A 17,159-nucleotide genomic window follows, 5' to 3' on the forward strand; every position below is an offset into this window, starting at 1 on the left:
CATGATTAAACATACAGGTAACACCAAACTTCATTGTAATCTTTCCTGGACAGAAGAAGGCCTTTTGGCTTTTGAAACAGTCAAGCAGAGGTTACAGGAGGCCCCAGCATTGGCACTTCCGGACTACTCTAAGACTTTTTTGTTGTATGTGTCCACCTCAATGGGAGGTAAATATGCGTGTGCAGTGCCTTGTCAGCCAACAGGCACAGGGATAAGTCCTCAACCTGTTTCCTATTACTCTACTGCATATTCAGAAGTAGAAATGGGGTTGCCACTATGTTATAGAGCAATGGTTGGAGTCTCCCTTATGTATGATAAAGCATCAGCTGTTACAATGGGGTATCCGGTGACTATTCTGACCCATCATAGTCTCAGGAATCTTTTGAATTATGGTAAATATACATTAACCATGCCGAGGCTTAGAGAATATCATAGGCTTCTAGAGCAAGAAGATGTTACTTTAGCGAGGTGTGTCACAGTGAACCCAGCTGAAACGTTGCCAACTCCAGAGGACGGTGAGCCACATGATTGTGTTCATGAGGCAGAAAAGTATTCAAGGCTTAGGTCGGACTTACAAGCCCTCCCATTGCATGAGGCAGACTTAGAGTATTGGACAGATGGATCTTGTTATCGTGTGAGAGATAAGTTGAGTGCAGGATATGCCATAGTTAAAACCCAAGCAGATGAGTTTGTTGTGGAGAAGGCTGAAACAATACCACACCCGGCGTCTGCACAGCTTGCAGAGCTGGTGGGGCTAACTGAAGCATGTTTGTTAGCTGAAGGCAAGCGAGTGACGATTTATACAGATTCTGCCTATGCTCACAATGTGTGTCATCTGTCTGGGTCAGTGTGGAAGAGCCGAGGGTTTAAGAAAACCGACGGTTCCCCCATACAACATCACGATCAAATAATGAAGCTGTTGCATGCTATGATGAAACCTAAAGAGATAGCAATAGCGAAATGTGCAGCCCATAGAGCAGATATGTCCAGAGTCACGCAAGGTAACAAAGCAGCTGATGAGGCCGCAAAGGCAGTCACAGGAGCAGATGGAGTGGGTAAAGTTTTGTTGATCACACATGAGGTTGACCTGGAGGATAAAATCACGCTTAGGGATGTGACTTTAATGCAAGATGCTACCCCTGACATTGATAAACAGTTGTGGAGAGACCGGGGTGCCACCCAGGATTCTACGGGTCTTTGGAGGAATCATGAGGGACGGATAGTAGCTCCTCCAGATCTGGTAGGGCTAATGATTTAGGAGGCACATGGGTTAGCTTATGTGGCAAGGGGGGAAGTTAGGAGAAAGATTATGAACGATTATGGATTCTGGGCACCATGTCTACTTACACGGATTCACTATGTCATAGGCAGATGCACAATCGGTTTGGAAAATATTTTTCTAAGGGGGGTGTGGGTTCCACCCGGTCACATTCCGACGCCAAGGGGTCCTATGCGAGAGCTAGTTGTGGACTTTGTTGACATGATCAAACCAGTCGGGGGTAAAAGGTACATGTTGGTTGTTGTGGACCGATTTTCAAGATGGCCTGAAGCTTGTCCAACTAAGCAGAGGGATGCTCAGTCATTTGCCAAGTTTTGCCAAAGTTTTTATGTAGAAAGGTTATAAGCAGGTGGGGGCTTCCAGTTTGGATATCCTCAGATAATGGTAAAGAGTTCGTTGACAAAACAGTAAAATTGATCTTGTAACAAATTGTGAATAAGACAGTGTCTTGGTGCTGTTTATCACCCGCAGAGTCAAGGAATGTGTGAAAATTAATGGGGTTTTTGAAAATCATATTCTTCATGTATAATATACTTATAGTTGTAACATTTATTTCTAGTTATTTAGTAGGGGTACGGTAGTGATTGGGGTTAAAGGGGGGTAGTAGTCAATGCAAGTCATATGTTAACAGGAGCTTTGTATCAATTATGGAAATATGAATTGATGATTTTATTTGCATAATGATATTGCTGCAAAGATACTGGTTGGTGTTTTCTTTTTCCCTTAGAACAACAGTGGGGGAGGACCACCATGGGGGTGGTTGATGATTCAAGGATCCCAAGCTGTTAAAGGGATTCAGAGACACCAATAAGAACAATCAAAAAGGACAAATAACCCTGGACTCTGGACAAGGCCGGTGTGAGAATGTCCAGAGTAAACATCATCTCAACTATGCTTGGAAATCAACTATGCTGGGAATCAACACTGTGGAGGAACTGTGAGCCCCGATGAATGACAAAGAAGAACGGAAATGGAACGGAAATGCATGTATATGATGTTAATCTGAATGTTAATCTGTACCATTTATTATGTTAAATTGTATTCAATTTGTGGCTAATATGTTGGAACCTCAGTCTTTATGTTTATTTTTCGGTCCGTCAGGGACAGTGGGGATAGGCAGGGTCAGGTCCATTGGAGGGTGCGATGGGTTGACTAGCCTGAAGGTGGATATTTTTGATTTTATTTGCTGAGGTCTCCATATGTATTTGCTTTAATTGATATCAATATATAATGAGCAAAATTATTGGATTGGAGTACTATATGTGGCCGCCTGGGGCAGAGGGGCCGTGAAAGAATTTTCCTGTCTAGATTGATGGACGGATATTCTGGAAAGATGGCTGCCAGACAGGTTTTTCGCTTTCACACTCCATTAAAACTACTTTATGGTTAAGATTATTCTGTGAGGGGTTCTCATTGTAAACATGTATATCTTGTTATCGGGACTCTATGTAGTCCCGAAGGGGGGAATATGTGGTGTCTGAACATAGATGCATAGTCTTAGCATAGTCTTATATTAATGCTGAGGCTTGTGTAGACATGTGCTTTATTGTAAGATGCCTGTTTGGTCACAAACCAAGGCTATTGACCTAGGGGTCATATGACCCAGCCAGTCCGGAGCCCTGACGAAAAGACTTCTTTAAGACCACTCCTGGAGCCAGAGACTAATCAACTGGGGGGTTAGACTTCTTTAGACCACTCCTGGAGCCAGAGACTATTTTAACTATAGGGTTATTCTACAATACCTGTGTAGTCACAGGCTGATGTCCTGTCCACATCTGGGGCAGGGGCTATCTGTCCGAGAGGTCAGACAGGCCGGAGCTTCTGAGTTCTCTTTAGATGAATTGATGAGGAGTCAGGTCAAAGGTCAAGCCTATAGGGGTTTTTTCCTGGGAAAGGACTGTTTATTATCTTTCTGTTTCTTTGGGCTTAAGTAACTTCATTGTATGTTTGCCAGGGGCTCTTGTTACTGCATGTCATGGGGGGGCACAAAATAACCTATATAAAGGCTTCTCCGGCATAGGTCGGGAGAGTCTCTCATCATTCGGCCAGGAGCTCTCCAAGTAGTTTCTACTTGTTACGATACTGAACTTGTTGTAATAAACTTGTTATACAACTAAGACGGTGTCGGCGGAACTTCTCTTCAAACATCAGCATCACCACCGAAAATACACTACATACACATCCTATACGTTCTGTATACAAACTTAAAAAGTGACAGAGATGCAGTGGCTCTTTTTCTATTTTGTTCACAATGTGACCTTTTTTTCTACATATAATCTTTACAGAACAATCATGGTGAAATGTGTTTTTGTGAGCTCCTGCAGCCTCTTTGATTAAAATAGTGTAAAAGGAGAGCAATGGGAGTAAATAAGTAAGTAATTTCTGGCATTTAGATAACCCACAACAATACATGATTTTAGTTAAAGGACTGTAATAACATACAGTATCTCTATAGTTTAAGATACTAATGACATTTCAACAGCATGTTGGCATAATGACTAAGAATCTTAAAGATGAGATTGTTTGTTGCTTCACCTCTCTGTTGTCTGAGTTGTTTGCCATTTCCTGTGCATTGGGAGTCTGTCAGGGCTGGCATGGCTTTAACTATGTCAGGCTGTGCTTCTGCATTGTACGCTACTCCAGATATGTGTTCTCAAGGCCTGTCTCCACTGTAAACCTGATTTATTGTGTGTACGGCTCTGCCAGGTTGGGCTCTGGTTGGCTGGACTCTAGTAGGGTAGTCTTTGGTCAGTTGGGATCTGGTAGACAGGGGCTCTGCTGTGGTGAGCTGTGTCAGATGGTCAGCTCTTCTCTATTGGACAGAGTGGCATATGCTGCTTTCCTTGCCTGGGCTGTGGTGACGTATAGGATTGAAGTCGCTCATTGGCTGTTCCACCGCTTAGGTCTTCAGCAAGATGTGGCCTAGTGGTCATGAGTGCTCATAGGTCAGAGGGGGGACATGATTCCAGGTGAAGTCAGTCAGAGGCACCCCTCTGAAATTCCCCATGTGCTGTCTCAGCTACCTTGATGATAGCCTCTGCCACCTGCTCGCCCTTGTGGTGCAGGTCATTTGTTTCATTGTGGATAATGATGCTAACAAGGTCATGCAGGTGGTCATCACAGAAGAGTTGGAGGGCTTTGTCAGTGTGAGAAAACTTCTCCACTCTGTGACAAGGGAGCAGCTTTCTGTGCTACAGGAATTTGCTATTGGAGTCAATGAGGATAGTTTTATGGCACTGGCACTTGTTTCCTTTAGCAGTATCTTTGTATCTTAAAAAGGCCACAGTGCCTTAATACCTCACTAGAGCACTGCGCTCTCAAACTACAGGGTTCCTTGTTCTTAATTTAGTCTCCAAAAGTAGATTTGGAGCTTTCAGCTATCAAGCTCCTTTCTTGTGGATCCAGTTCTGGCTCTGGAGGCAGACCTCTCTCCGTATTTAAGAGTAAGACGTTCCTTTTTGATAGAGCTTATAGTTAGAGTTGGCTCAGGTGAGTCCTGAACCATCCCTTAGTTATGCTGCTTGTTGTACATATTCAATTCAGATTTATTTATATAGCGCCAAATCATAACAAAAGTTATCTCATGACCCTTTTTTATACAGAGCAGGTCTAGACCGTACTCTTTATAATATTAATTAATATTAAATATTTAAAAAAATTATATTTTAATATTAATTAATACATACTAATTTCTCATCAATGCATCATACTAACTTTCTATTTTATATGTGGCCATGCCTAGATCAGTGGTAGGTAAAACGTGTTGCTGTGATCCTGTGTGTGTGTGTGTGTGTGTGTGTGTGTGTGTGTGTGTGTGTGTGTGTGTGTGTGTGTGTGTGTCTGCTTGGTCTTTAATAAATGTGCAACATATGCTATGATTTCACAATCAAGTAGAGACTTCTTTTAACCTTTCACATCATTCTTAAACCTCAGCAAATGTATACTTTAAACTGTAAAAATGTATGCTTTATACCGCCCACAGTGTAGCACTGGCTGGAGTCTTGAAATGGAAAACAAAAGAGAGCATTTATAATCCTGTAAAACATTTAATGAACAACATAAAAGGAAAGATGATCAATACAACCAATAAACAAAAACTTTTTCCAAATTCTTTTCCATCAACTATCAGCACAAAGTTTTCCAAACTATAGACTATATTGATGTTTGCTTTCCTCTAAGTCTGCTACATGAAAAATGATTTCAACACATCAACATCTGAAGAATTAAGAGTACAAAATGATGTCATTAGATTGTCCATAGATCTTTTAGACCTTTGTCACAAAGGCAGTGTAACTGTAAATAGACATGACATTTTTCTTAAAAATAGAAAACACCTCATGCACATACTGATGGCCAATTTACATATTTTATCATTCTTGCTCTAGGCCACAAACAGGCTCAGCCTCATCCTGGTTCTGGTTTGTCTGTGGAGGCTGGTAATGATGATATTTACAGTTAGACTTCACCATTTGTGATTAGGTAGGATATCTGCCACTTACAATGCATTTCATTTCTAGTCTTCAGTTGGAAATTCCAGATTGAAACTAACAGATTGAAATAAGAACCTCCATGTGTTCCAGTGATGTAGCTCAGAAAAAAATAGGGAAGTACATGGACAACATTTCAACTTTCTTATTCTTCTCCTTCAAACTAACACTTAACATCTGTTTGGAGGATACTCAACAGGGTGAAAATAACACCAGAGTTGGAATATTGACTTGAAGGGCTGTTGCATGTTAACAAATAGAAGTTGGAATTTCCAAATTTCCGACATCTTTGGGAAGCAGCACTATTTGAAAACAGTAATAGGACATCAATTTTCTCTTTTTTTCTTCTTTTGAGTGATCCTCTTTGCATGCATTCAGCTGGGGTCCATAGAAGCACCTTTATATAATATAACATAGCACCATTTTTTCACATAGTTTTCCTATTACACTGGGACCCAACCATTGGCATGCATACACTCTAAAAACTTTATTTTCTTGGTTACCACTTCTAAACGTAGCATCTTTTCAAACGTTACAAGGCAAGTAATGAATATTCATACAGTACTTTACATGTAGAAGATGAACTAATACAGTACACAGAAAGAAAGTGCTAGAGTATAAAACTTCCTTGTGTTTTTAAGTCTTACGCTACAGGACTATAGGACACACCAATGTATAACATTACATTTATCTAAATATACACCTTTTCACATTTTCATTATTCACTTCAGTTAATTTTTAAATGATTACCAAGACATCTATATCTTATGTTTCCCACTCAAAAACCCAATGGTGGTGAACAGTAGGCAAAACAAAACAGCAAACCAGAACATCTTCTTCATATGCATACATTCATATCACTCGACCTGCACAACCACAGATATACAAATACACTTTTTCCAGGTGAGTCCCAGCTCTTCACTTTGAATACTCATGTTGTGAAATGATCATTTTGATCCTGGATGTGACTATACTATCCAAAATCAACGCACCTATCCTATGAAAACCAGATTTCTCTTGGTTTTGACCAGTGACCTTATCATATCATTTACTAAAACAAAGCACTTCACGAAATAAACAGAGAAACACTCAAATTGTAAAGGTTCTTTAAGGCGTTAGGGTTGGAAACATTAGATCTTAGTTAACAGTCCAGATCGCTTTAATCAAGTTGTTCATTGAAGTCCAACATCCTGTAGCCCTCCTCCTGTCGCTCTCTGTTGATTGTCCACTGAAAATGAGATGTTCAAACCCTCACATACTGTTTGTGCTTTCCTGAGTGACAAGGAAGTACAGCTGTGGTCAAAATATAGTTTCCGTACTACTGTGATGACTGTGAGCCTGACAGAAGCACTGACACATGTTAGAAAGTACAGATGGCACAAACATCTGACTCATAGTTTGAAACTATTACTATTTGGTTGATCATAAGAAGAGGTTGAAGGGTCATCTCAATTTCATCTAATCTCTGTGTCTTTGTGACCGGTCAATTCTATGAGATGATGTGATGTGGTTAAAGAACTACAGAAAAAGTTCAGTGGAACTTGAGTTAAGACTTGTTTCTTGTGTCAAGAAGTTGAATGCACTTCAGGAGCAAATAAATCTTGGCACTATTGGAATCCAATGTGACCACAGCTGCTATTCTCTGTCAGGGAGGAATCTATAGCTTTCTTACAGCCTACAGAGGGTGAGGGTGTTCTACACTCAAAGTTAAATCTGCACTGTCACGCAGGTCTAGGATTTCTGAATAATTTATGTAGGAAGTTTCCTGAAAAGAAGTGATTATTGGGAAATTGGTTTATTATTTGGAGATTAAACTGAAGGTGAGCACACCTGAAATGTTGCTGACAGATGAGCTGCTCCAGCTTGGGTTTGTTTAGTTGATGTATCATGATATCACTTCCTGGTAGCTATCTTCTCAGCGGTCTGTAAAATCTGTCAGATTCAGACTGTGCACTTCATTGCAAATAGCTCTTTTGCTATTTTAGCAGAGTTTCTGTTTTTCTGACTCTATTACATGGTAACACTACTATGACTTCCATCACGCTGTACAACACTTACACATGAGATATTTAAGAGTTGCTTTTGCTAAACATAATCTTTTTTAAAGCAAGAAGTTAGCAAATTGACTGGATCCTTTTTGATATCATCCACGTTCTGGGTCTAACTGAGGGTTGAATGTTGAGCTGTCAAAACAACAGAGCTGGAAAATGGATCAGTAATATGTAGGATACATGATTTGTTGGCAATGGGGTAAAAAAACCCATCAGTATACTTCTTTAAGAGGAACAAAAAGCATAACAAATATGAAATATTAAATAGCCAATTTTTATTATGCAAATGAGACTAACATTGTGATAAATACAGACAAAGCATTTGTACCATAATTATGTATTTAAATTAGAATTTGGATTTCAGATCTGTTATTCTTTTAAATCAGGGTGATTAGTTTGAGACAAAATCTCACTCGCTTTCTTCAGAATGGTTTTAGCTTTGCAGTATAACATATTCCCCAACAATAAGGAAACTTCTTCTGAGGGTTCCACCACTACCATCCAGTACATCATTTGGATTCTACAGAAAATACAGAAGTATAAAGTATGAAATTAGAGTGACGCTGTAGAACTGAGATAATTTTTCTTCTCATCCTGAACTCATTCATCTTGGTCTCATGCAATGCTGTGAAATGAGCACAAGGCCATACCATGAAATGTCTGCTCCCAACCACAAAGTAGTTCCAAAGGGAAAAATCTGGTTTCACCAAGATGAAGATATTTTTGATAGTGTATGATACAAAAGTTAGTCATTTTGATTGCAAACCAAAGAATTCTATGAAAAAACACTAGCTTTTAGTTAAGGTGCTGTTTGTGCTCAAGTCACATCAAGTCCAAACTAAGCAGAACAAATGGACGGCAGCGTATGCATAAAATTCAAAAATATTCCTCACATTACTCCGCAGATGGATAGCTGTCATAATTATCTGTTGTAAATCCATTTAGTGTTAACAGAGACCTAATTTGCTGATAACAGGACATGGATCAGACAGACAGCACACAGTTGTTTGCTGCCGCCAAACAATCCCGTTCATAGTAAGGCCATCTTCACATTGTTCATGACCACAGGATAAAATCTACATTTCAAATTCTGTGCTCATTTCACAACAACCATTGAGACTAGACTAATGTTTCAGTACATCTGACAATGATTATTTAATATGGCGTTAGCATTAAGTTGTTCAACTCCAGACTATCACCTCAATGAGAAGCAGACAGAAAGGGGCACAGATCATGATGGGAGTTGTGTGTAACTGCAGCTCATCAGATTCTAGAAGCAGGGATCCATGATTGTCACTTTTCATCAAAGGCATGGATAGAAGTGGTCCCTCTACATCAACTGATTCTAAAGCAGCAGAACAAAAGTGCAGCTTTTATTTAAAGTGCTTTTTGGAGTGATATTTGGAATTCAAAAGACATATGACATTATATTTTTTAGGAATTCATAATCAGCTTTCAAGAGAATAAATACTATGTCTTTATTTTAATATCTTGGCTGAGACAAGATTTCATCTTTGAGAAATTCTGCCTTTCAAGCCAAATTCACTAACCATCAATGCTGGATCAAATCAATGTAAAGAACTGAGTTTATATTCTAATTCCACATCTTTTAAAATAAATTGTGCTTTGAATTATACTTCCTACACTGCTTTATATAACTTTAGCCATTTATATAAAAAATAAAAGAACTTATTGAATCATTAAAGTTCACGCCCTACACTAAACAACAAACACACAAAACCCAACTAGTCCTGTGCTTTTCACGCACCTAAAGGCATCACAAGAATTGGCTGCCACCAGTACAGATCTTTTAACACAAATTTTTCTGAACGGTTTTTGCATTTTTTTTTTTTTTATCTCCTACACCAAGACCAGTCATTTCATTACATCTCAACATTAAACTTATAGTCGACAGTAGTCAGTACACTGTAGAGTTACACTGAGACAAAGAGCCGGACTCAGACACTTCTGAGGCTTGTGTATGATTTGAAAGTTGCTTTTGCTCAGACAGTAAGTGGACTAAAGATTATAATAAAATTTTACACTACCTTTAATAATTAGTTGTTTCATTTCGTTTCTAATATGGAGTAGTGCAAGAAGGCTCAATTAGAACCTTGGTGCTGCAGCTCAGAATTGCATGCTGATATAAAATTCGAACTGTGCAATATACACTTTTCACCACCAGATAAAAGTGTTTTCCATGCTCATCGTTTAAAAATATTGTCTATAAGAAATGTCTTTACATACATGTACTGTACTAGGTAAGCCACGTTATAAAATCTGCCCTTTCTATGAGCATTGCCAGTGTCTGGACAAGCGGGTCTATAAAGACTGTAGCAGGCATTGAAGTGCTGTGGTCTGAGATCTCGGCTGTACTGCTAGGCAATCTGACTTCTTACATGATAGTTTAAAAGAAACCTGTGTGATCTGATCATACTGATGATCAGATGCAGATGCAGATGTTCTTTAATCACTAATCACTTTATCTGTGATAAATTTGGTGATGTGCATTGTCTCACTGCTGTGCTGCTCTTAAAGTTTTCACAATGTTTACATTAGTAGAACAGCAAAGTATTTGAAACTAGACTAAATATAGAGCGGCCTTTGGTTGTGTTTACCACACCATGTGTATTACTTGACTGATGTAGCCTACTTTAGTTGCTATCACTCTTCATTTAATGATATTCCAATTAGCACAGATAAATCGACTGCATTGCGCATTCAAATGTTCTGTCTTTGAGTTGATTATACTTTAATTTAAATTTTTGAGGCGTGTAGAATTTACTGGAATACATATTTAATTGTTACTTTTATGAAAAAAAGGTAGTGAGTTGTTGGCTTTGGCCACTTCAGAGTCTGATCTTACAGAAGACCTTAAATCAGCTTGTACTGACTCCAAGGTTTGGAATCAGCAGAGCATACCAAATGTAGTTGTGCAACGTTTAAAGTCAAGTCTGAATCGGGCTCTTTGTCATGAGTGACAGCTCTTCTTTCATGCAGGTCACATAGGGTATATACACAGCTCAATGTAGGCCAAACTGCCATTCAAGTTCTAATGGAGAAGCAGCACTTCATGGATTTTAGGGACTCACAGCCAAAAAGAACACATAAGACATAAACACTTTAAGACAACTTCATCAGTTCCTTAGCAGATATTAGAGAAAGGTCAAATTCACGGTTCCGCAGAAGCAAGTACACTGGTACAAAGATGCTTTAAAGACCTGTTTGAGCAGGATGTTGAGCCCTTAACTATGCTACCACTCATTTCTCTACCCAGTGTACCAATGAGATGTATGCTGATATCAAGGTAACAAGACTGTTTTCTACCTTCACCTCTCTGTTTATGTCATGTTTGAAACACAGATCTATAGATGTGAGCTGTCCTACAGCTTTATATGACAAACGGAAAATGTGTTAACACATTTTCATAGCACCTTATATTTCTAAATCAAATCAAATCATTTCCCGACACATTAAGCAGCACATGCTGGAGCTACTGGTGTAATGTATAACCGCAGGAACTCATTTTGATGTCATTTTTCAAACATTATAAGTGCATAAAGGTCGGAGGGGTGTGTAATGGAGTAATATCAAATATAATTCTCAGTTTTTTAAAGGCATCACTATAGAAGTGCTGTTGGGACAGTCTACATCAGTGATTGACAACCTGGAGGTCAGGACCCCAACGGGTGCAACATTGGTCTCAAGGCTTACAAGATGATTAATGACAGAAAATCTAAAAAATATATATTGTTTTTTTTCAGACTGTTCAAATTTTTGCTTATTACTGAAAATTTAAACTAAAACAATCGTCTTCAAATAAAGTTGTCTGAGAAGGAAATTCCTCTTTGGTGAACTGTTCACACATCGTATACTCATACTGTTTTGTTCTCAGAGGTCACACCAAAACGTTTGGAAACAACAGGTCTCTGTCACAGTTGTGGGAGGAAGAAATGATACTTGTTAAGAAATGGCAACGATTATTGAGCAAATCGAAAAATAAGTTCATCCAAGTTTCAGTGCAAAGCCAATTTAGGTCAAACACCACTGTGCCATTGTGTGGCCACGGAATACATGCTGCATACGGTTATGACTACTGTGTGTTCAGCAGAACACATGTAAAATACCTTTCCCTCAACACACAAAGTGTTATTCTGAGCTATAACTGCCATATAGTATAAATCATGTAACTATAGCATTACACAAGAAGAAGAAGAATGAGATCTGTGTGTCTTTTCAGACAGCAGTCACTGTCAGTGTTATTTTCTCTGTCTCCACTGAATGGTTGGATGATGAGAAGAGACATCTTTTCAAACATATATTTATATAGCCATCTAGACTAAAAGAAGCTCAATGAATCATCTCAATGAAACACAAACATGGCCCTGCGTTTGTGGACGGCGTGCCCATGTTGGATAAGACGATAAAGGAAATGTGTAAGCAGGTTGGTAAGTTTCAGATTCATTTAGTCTCCTTTGCAACTTCGTAAATGGTTTGGTACTTTCCCACTGCAGCAGAGCAGCAGAGTGGCTGTGTTGGTGTGCTGCCACAGGAAATGAAAGCTCAAATACCGAGAAGGTCTGGTCTGAGGGCTTATCAAAAACCAGGCCACCACAGAGCACTCTGTCCCCTCGTACTCTGAACTCTATGGCACTACAAGTTGAATTTCTCGCTTCATCTCAATGCTGCCAAGATGAGCATCAAATCAGCACTTTGCTATGTTTCACACAATGCAGGGGATTCTACCTGGTCTGGTCATTCAACAGCACTGCAGGAAGAGTTTGTCATTGAAATGAATGAAAAGTCTACATTCATTTTTATCAGTTATTGTTAATGTGAAGTCCTAACCTCTACATGGCAACATCTACAAGTGTGTGTGTGTGTGTGTGTGTGCTGCAGTATTATTATTATTGTTGTTGAATTAATATTGTGTGTTATAATTGTATTTGCATTCTAACCCGGTTATTGTACCACGACTGCTTTTTCTATCTCTGCAGTGGGTGCAGCTGGCATGTGTTGACAGTCTAGCATTGAGGTCCTGCTCGGGGCTCAGTGGTCAGAAGGCACCCCCACATGTGAGCTCTTCACTTCATCTGTTGTACATGAGTTCATTGAATGATTTTGCTAAAGTCAATGAGCTTTAGAGGCTAAATATTCAAGTGGTTTCCAGGCCTGCACCATGTTCCTAATACCACCAGGGTTAACCTTCAATGTCACTTTGAATGAAACAAATGCTATTTTACATCATTGCACTCTGAAATTTAAGGTGGTGGTGATTCAGGGAGGTTAAATCTGTTTGGGCTGCCTGACAGTAGCACTGAGAATGAAACTGACTGAAAATGGACAGCTGACGTTTTTCATTGAACAGATAAGCATCGGGCTGTGAATGAATGATTTCTTGGCAGGTTCAAATTTGTAGTTTACAGCCCTCAGCAGATGAGCCAAAAAAACAAAAAACAAACCAACAAAAAAACTGAACATCGGTGTTTTGTGGGGACGTGGAGGACATGACGGGGAGGTTTAAGGGTTACTGTCACGCCTGGACATTTTCTTAATTAACAGAATCCCTAGAAAGCATGCAAAAGCACAGACAGCCTACTACCAAAGTCAGTCCTCCTGGTCCTCACTGTCCTGCCGAGCGTCTGTCCTCTTCTCTTTGTGACAGGAGAAAATCCGTCGCATCTCCTCCTCGTACCTGATGAAATTCTCTCCGAACCGAGCCCAGGCTTTCAGAGGAACTGTGATGGTGTTCCTGTACGGCTGCCGCACTTCGCTAATTTTTAAAAAGATACCGTACCGGTTAGAACCGACGTCAAAGTAAAACCTCTTGTTGTCCACTCGGAAGGAGGCAGCCTCTGGAAGTTCGGGGTTGTCGTCGTGGTTCCTGGACCCGGCTCGGCCGCGGTCGTCGCTCTCTTCGTCGCCGTAGTCTTCAATTAGCTGTGACAGCGCGTCTCTGAACTCGATCAGCCCCTGTGCGGGCAGCACGATGGTCTGCTCGATGCCCTGGCCGTAGTAACCCATAGTGCCGTGTCCTTTACTGACGGTCTGTCGTATGCGGAGGAAGCGACCCCTCTGGTTCTCCTTCAGGTCCAGAAAGTACTTTCTGTTATCCCTCTCGATGAATTCGCTCTTGAGGACGCGGTGGGCATGGTCATCGGACACCGCAGAGCCGGTGGGAGACAGCACCGTGTGCGGCTCCTGCGCTCTCCTGCGGGAGTCGTGCGCGCGGCCCTGGCCGTTGTTGCTGTGCTCCTCGAGCTGCGGAGGCGCCAGGCCCCCCCGCAGTCCGATACGCGCATAATAATCTATGAAGTCTCCCAGGCAGTAGCGTAGAGCGGGAGCCATCGACATGGACAGCGTCAGCTTACTCTTCCTGATGTTATCATGACGGCCTCTTCCGATCCACACCTCGGCTATTTTGAGGAAGCGTCCGCGGACACTCTGTTTCACATCCAGATAGAAGCGTTTCTTCTGGATGTCGACGCGTTTGGAGGCTAACTCCTGGATGTCATTTCCCTGCTGCTGTGATCCGGTCTGGACATATTGCTGAGTATATGCGGATCTCGGTAAAGAATCTGATGCAATCTTACCCCTGCCTCTTTCCATCCCTCTGCAACATCCATCAGCCATCATGATTTATATTCCACTATTAGACAGCACAGGACAAAGCGATTTCCCCATTCCACAGGGTGACTGGCAGGCAAATAAAGCAGGCTTATTCATACAATTGGCTGGAGCTACAAACAAGTTAGCGAGATGCCTCGAATGACCTAAAAATGGCAGGTACTTTGGAGTCTTCAGCTGATCGACTTTCTGTGTCCCGATAAACGTCAAGCTCGACTATTTAACCATTTCCACTACAACTTCCACGCCGTTTCCATCACCTATATGACTTCCAGCTTCCCCTTTTGCCGAGGGAGCCAAAGAAGCAGCCAACCTGAAATGGGAGGAGGCGTCCAATACTACATGAACCCGATGAACCCATCCACCCCCCCTCCCCGTCCTGAGAATACCTCAGTTAAAGAGACACGATTTACACAGAGTCCTCACAGGATGCACATTCAGCTGCATCGAGCTCATACAGCGAGATCATGATGTCTCACATGAACTGAACAATGAAGACAAGCTGCTAGAACTGATTAGAATTAAGATCAAAATGGGCATTTATTCAACACTGACATTTTTTTCTCCATTCAACACATTCCCAATGCAGAGCACGCATTTATGATCTCAATAAACTACACACATAAATAAATCCAAAAAGTCTGCTATTACATACAGATAGAGCCCACAGGAGTCCAAGTGTGTGAGAGAAAGTTCTTAACTTCCATAACAATCTTTGTTATTGTAGATAAATGACAACCAAAACGGCCCTGTAACACTTCATGTATAATTATGTATGTAACAGTTAGTTTTAATTTCAGGGGCTGACAGATAGAAAATGCTCCATCATCAGAAGAGGTGCACTGTAAAGTCAAATCAGGTCTGATGATTGGCTCAGGAGGTAGAGCAGGTCGTCCACTAATCAGATGATCAGCGGTTAGGCTTCTCCAGTCTGCATGTTGAAGTGTCCTTGGGCAAGAACTACTGAACCATCAGTGTGTGAACGGGTGAATGAGATATGTACTGTAAAAGAGCTTTGAGTGGTCGGAAGACTAGAAAGGAGATATATAAGTACAGTCCATTTACCATTTGAACCCTAAATTGCTCCAGAGGCTGTGCCATCAGTGTGTGAATGTGTATGAATGGTTAGCTCCTCAAACTGATGAGCAGTTGGTCATCAGTGTATGAATGTGTGTGAATGGGATATGTAGTGTAAACATGCTTTGAGTTTAAACATACTGTACATACTTATATATTTATACACACACATATGTATACATATATGTTATGTACACATGTGGACAAACTTGTTGGTACCCTTCGTTTAATGAAAGAAAAACTCACAATGGTCACAGAAATAACTTGAATCTGTAAAAAGTAATAATAGATTAAAATTCTATGAAATGTAACCAATGAAAGTCAGACATTGCTTTTTAACCATGCTTCAACAGAATTATTTAAAAAAATAAACTCATGAAACAGGCCTGGACAAAAATGATGGTACCCCTAGAAAAGACTGAAAATAATGTGACCAAAGGGACATGTTAATTCAAGGTGTGTCCACTAATTAGCATCACAGGTCTCTACAAGCAGTAATCAGTCAGTGGGCCTATATATAGGACTACAGGTAGTCACTGTGCTGTTTCTGCTGTCGTTGTTTGAGCCAAAGTAGACTTGATGGGAGACGACCAAGGAGGCCACCATTGTTGAAAACAAGTCATAAAAAAGCCAGACTGAAATTTGCCAAACTACATGTTGACAAGCCACACAGCTTCTTGGAGAATGTCCTATGGACAGATGAGACAAAAATTGAACTTTTTGGCAAGGCACATCAACTCTAAGTTTACAGATGAAAAAATTAAGCATGTAAAGAAAAGAACACTGGCCCATGGAGGAGGCTCTGTTATGTTCTGGGGCTGCTTTGCTGCATCTGGCACAGGGTGTCTTGAATCTGTGCAGGGTACAATAAAATCTCAAGACTATCAAGGCAGTCTTGAGCAAAATGTACTGGCCAGTGTCAGAAAGCTTGGTCTCAGTCGCAGGTCATGGGTCTTGCAACAGGACAATGACCCAAAACACACAGCTAAAAACACCCAAGAATGGCTAAGAGCAAAACACTGGACTATTCTAAAGTTGCCTTCTATGAGCCCTGATCTTAATCCTATTGAGCATCTGTGGAAGGAGCTGAAACATGCCGTCTGGAAAAGGCACCCTTCAAACCTGAGACAACTGGAGCAGTTTGCGCAGGAGGAGTGGGCCAAAATACCTACTGAGAGGTGCAAAAGTCTCATTGACAGTTACAGGAACCGTTTGATTGCAGTGATTGCCTCAAAAGGTCAAAAGGTTGTGCAACAAAATATTAAGTTTATGGGGTACCATCATTTTTGTCCAGGCCAGTTTCATGAGTTTATTTTTTTAAATAATTTTGTTGAAGCATGGTTGAAAAGCAATGTCTGACTTTTATTGGTTAAATTTCATAGAATTTTTATTTATTTTTACTTTTTACAGATTCAAGTTATTTCTGTGACCATTTTGAGTTTTTCTTTCATTAAACGAAGGGTACCAACAATTTTGTCCACGTGTGTATGTAATGAATGTTTAAACTCAAAGCACATATAACAGATATAATTTATAACAGATAACAGAGAAATATTAATTATCCACATGCAGCACAGGAGCGGTACTCGTGATTTGTGTCTGGGTTTGTGTCATTGTATCTATTAAAACGATTTGGGT

The 17,159-nt window shown here is 40.4% G+C and overlaps 1 protein-coding gene across 1 annotated transcript; it reads right to left on the reverse strand.

Annotated features, from left to right (window-relative positions):
* Positions 1 to 8,070: 8,070 nt before the first annotated feature.
* Positions 8,071 to 15,420, reverse strand: purg (purine-rich element binding protein G). Its single transcript, XM_010748925.3, has one exon. It carries the CDS (start codon positions 14,451 to 14,453, stop codon positions 13,425 to 13,427), a length of 1,029 nt encoding a protein of 342 aa, XP_010747227.3. The 5' UTR covers positions 14,454 to 15,420; the 3' UTR covers positions 8,071 to 13,424.
* Between the last annotated feature and the right edge of the window lie 1,739 nt (positions 15,421 to 17,159).

This window comes from Larimichthys crocea, unplaced genomic scaffold (genome assembly GCF_000972845.2).
Source record: "Larimichthys crocea isolate SSNF unplaced genomic scaffold, L_crocea_2.0 scaffold456, whole genome shotgun sequence".
In the NCBI taxonomy this organism is placed as follows: Eukaryota; Metazoa; Chordata; class Actinopteri; family Sciaenidae; genus Larimichthys; species Larimichthys crocea.

Bases quoted from the DNA above. Each gene is read 5' to 3' on its own strand.
- purg (XM_010748925.3), bottom strand. From the start codon at position 14,453: ATGATGGCTGATGGATGTTGCAGAGGGATGGAAAGAGGCAGGGGTAAG.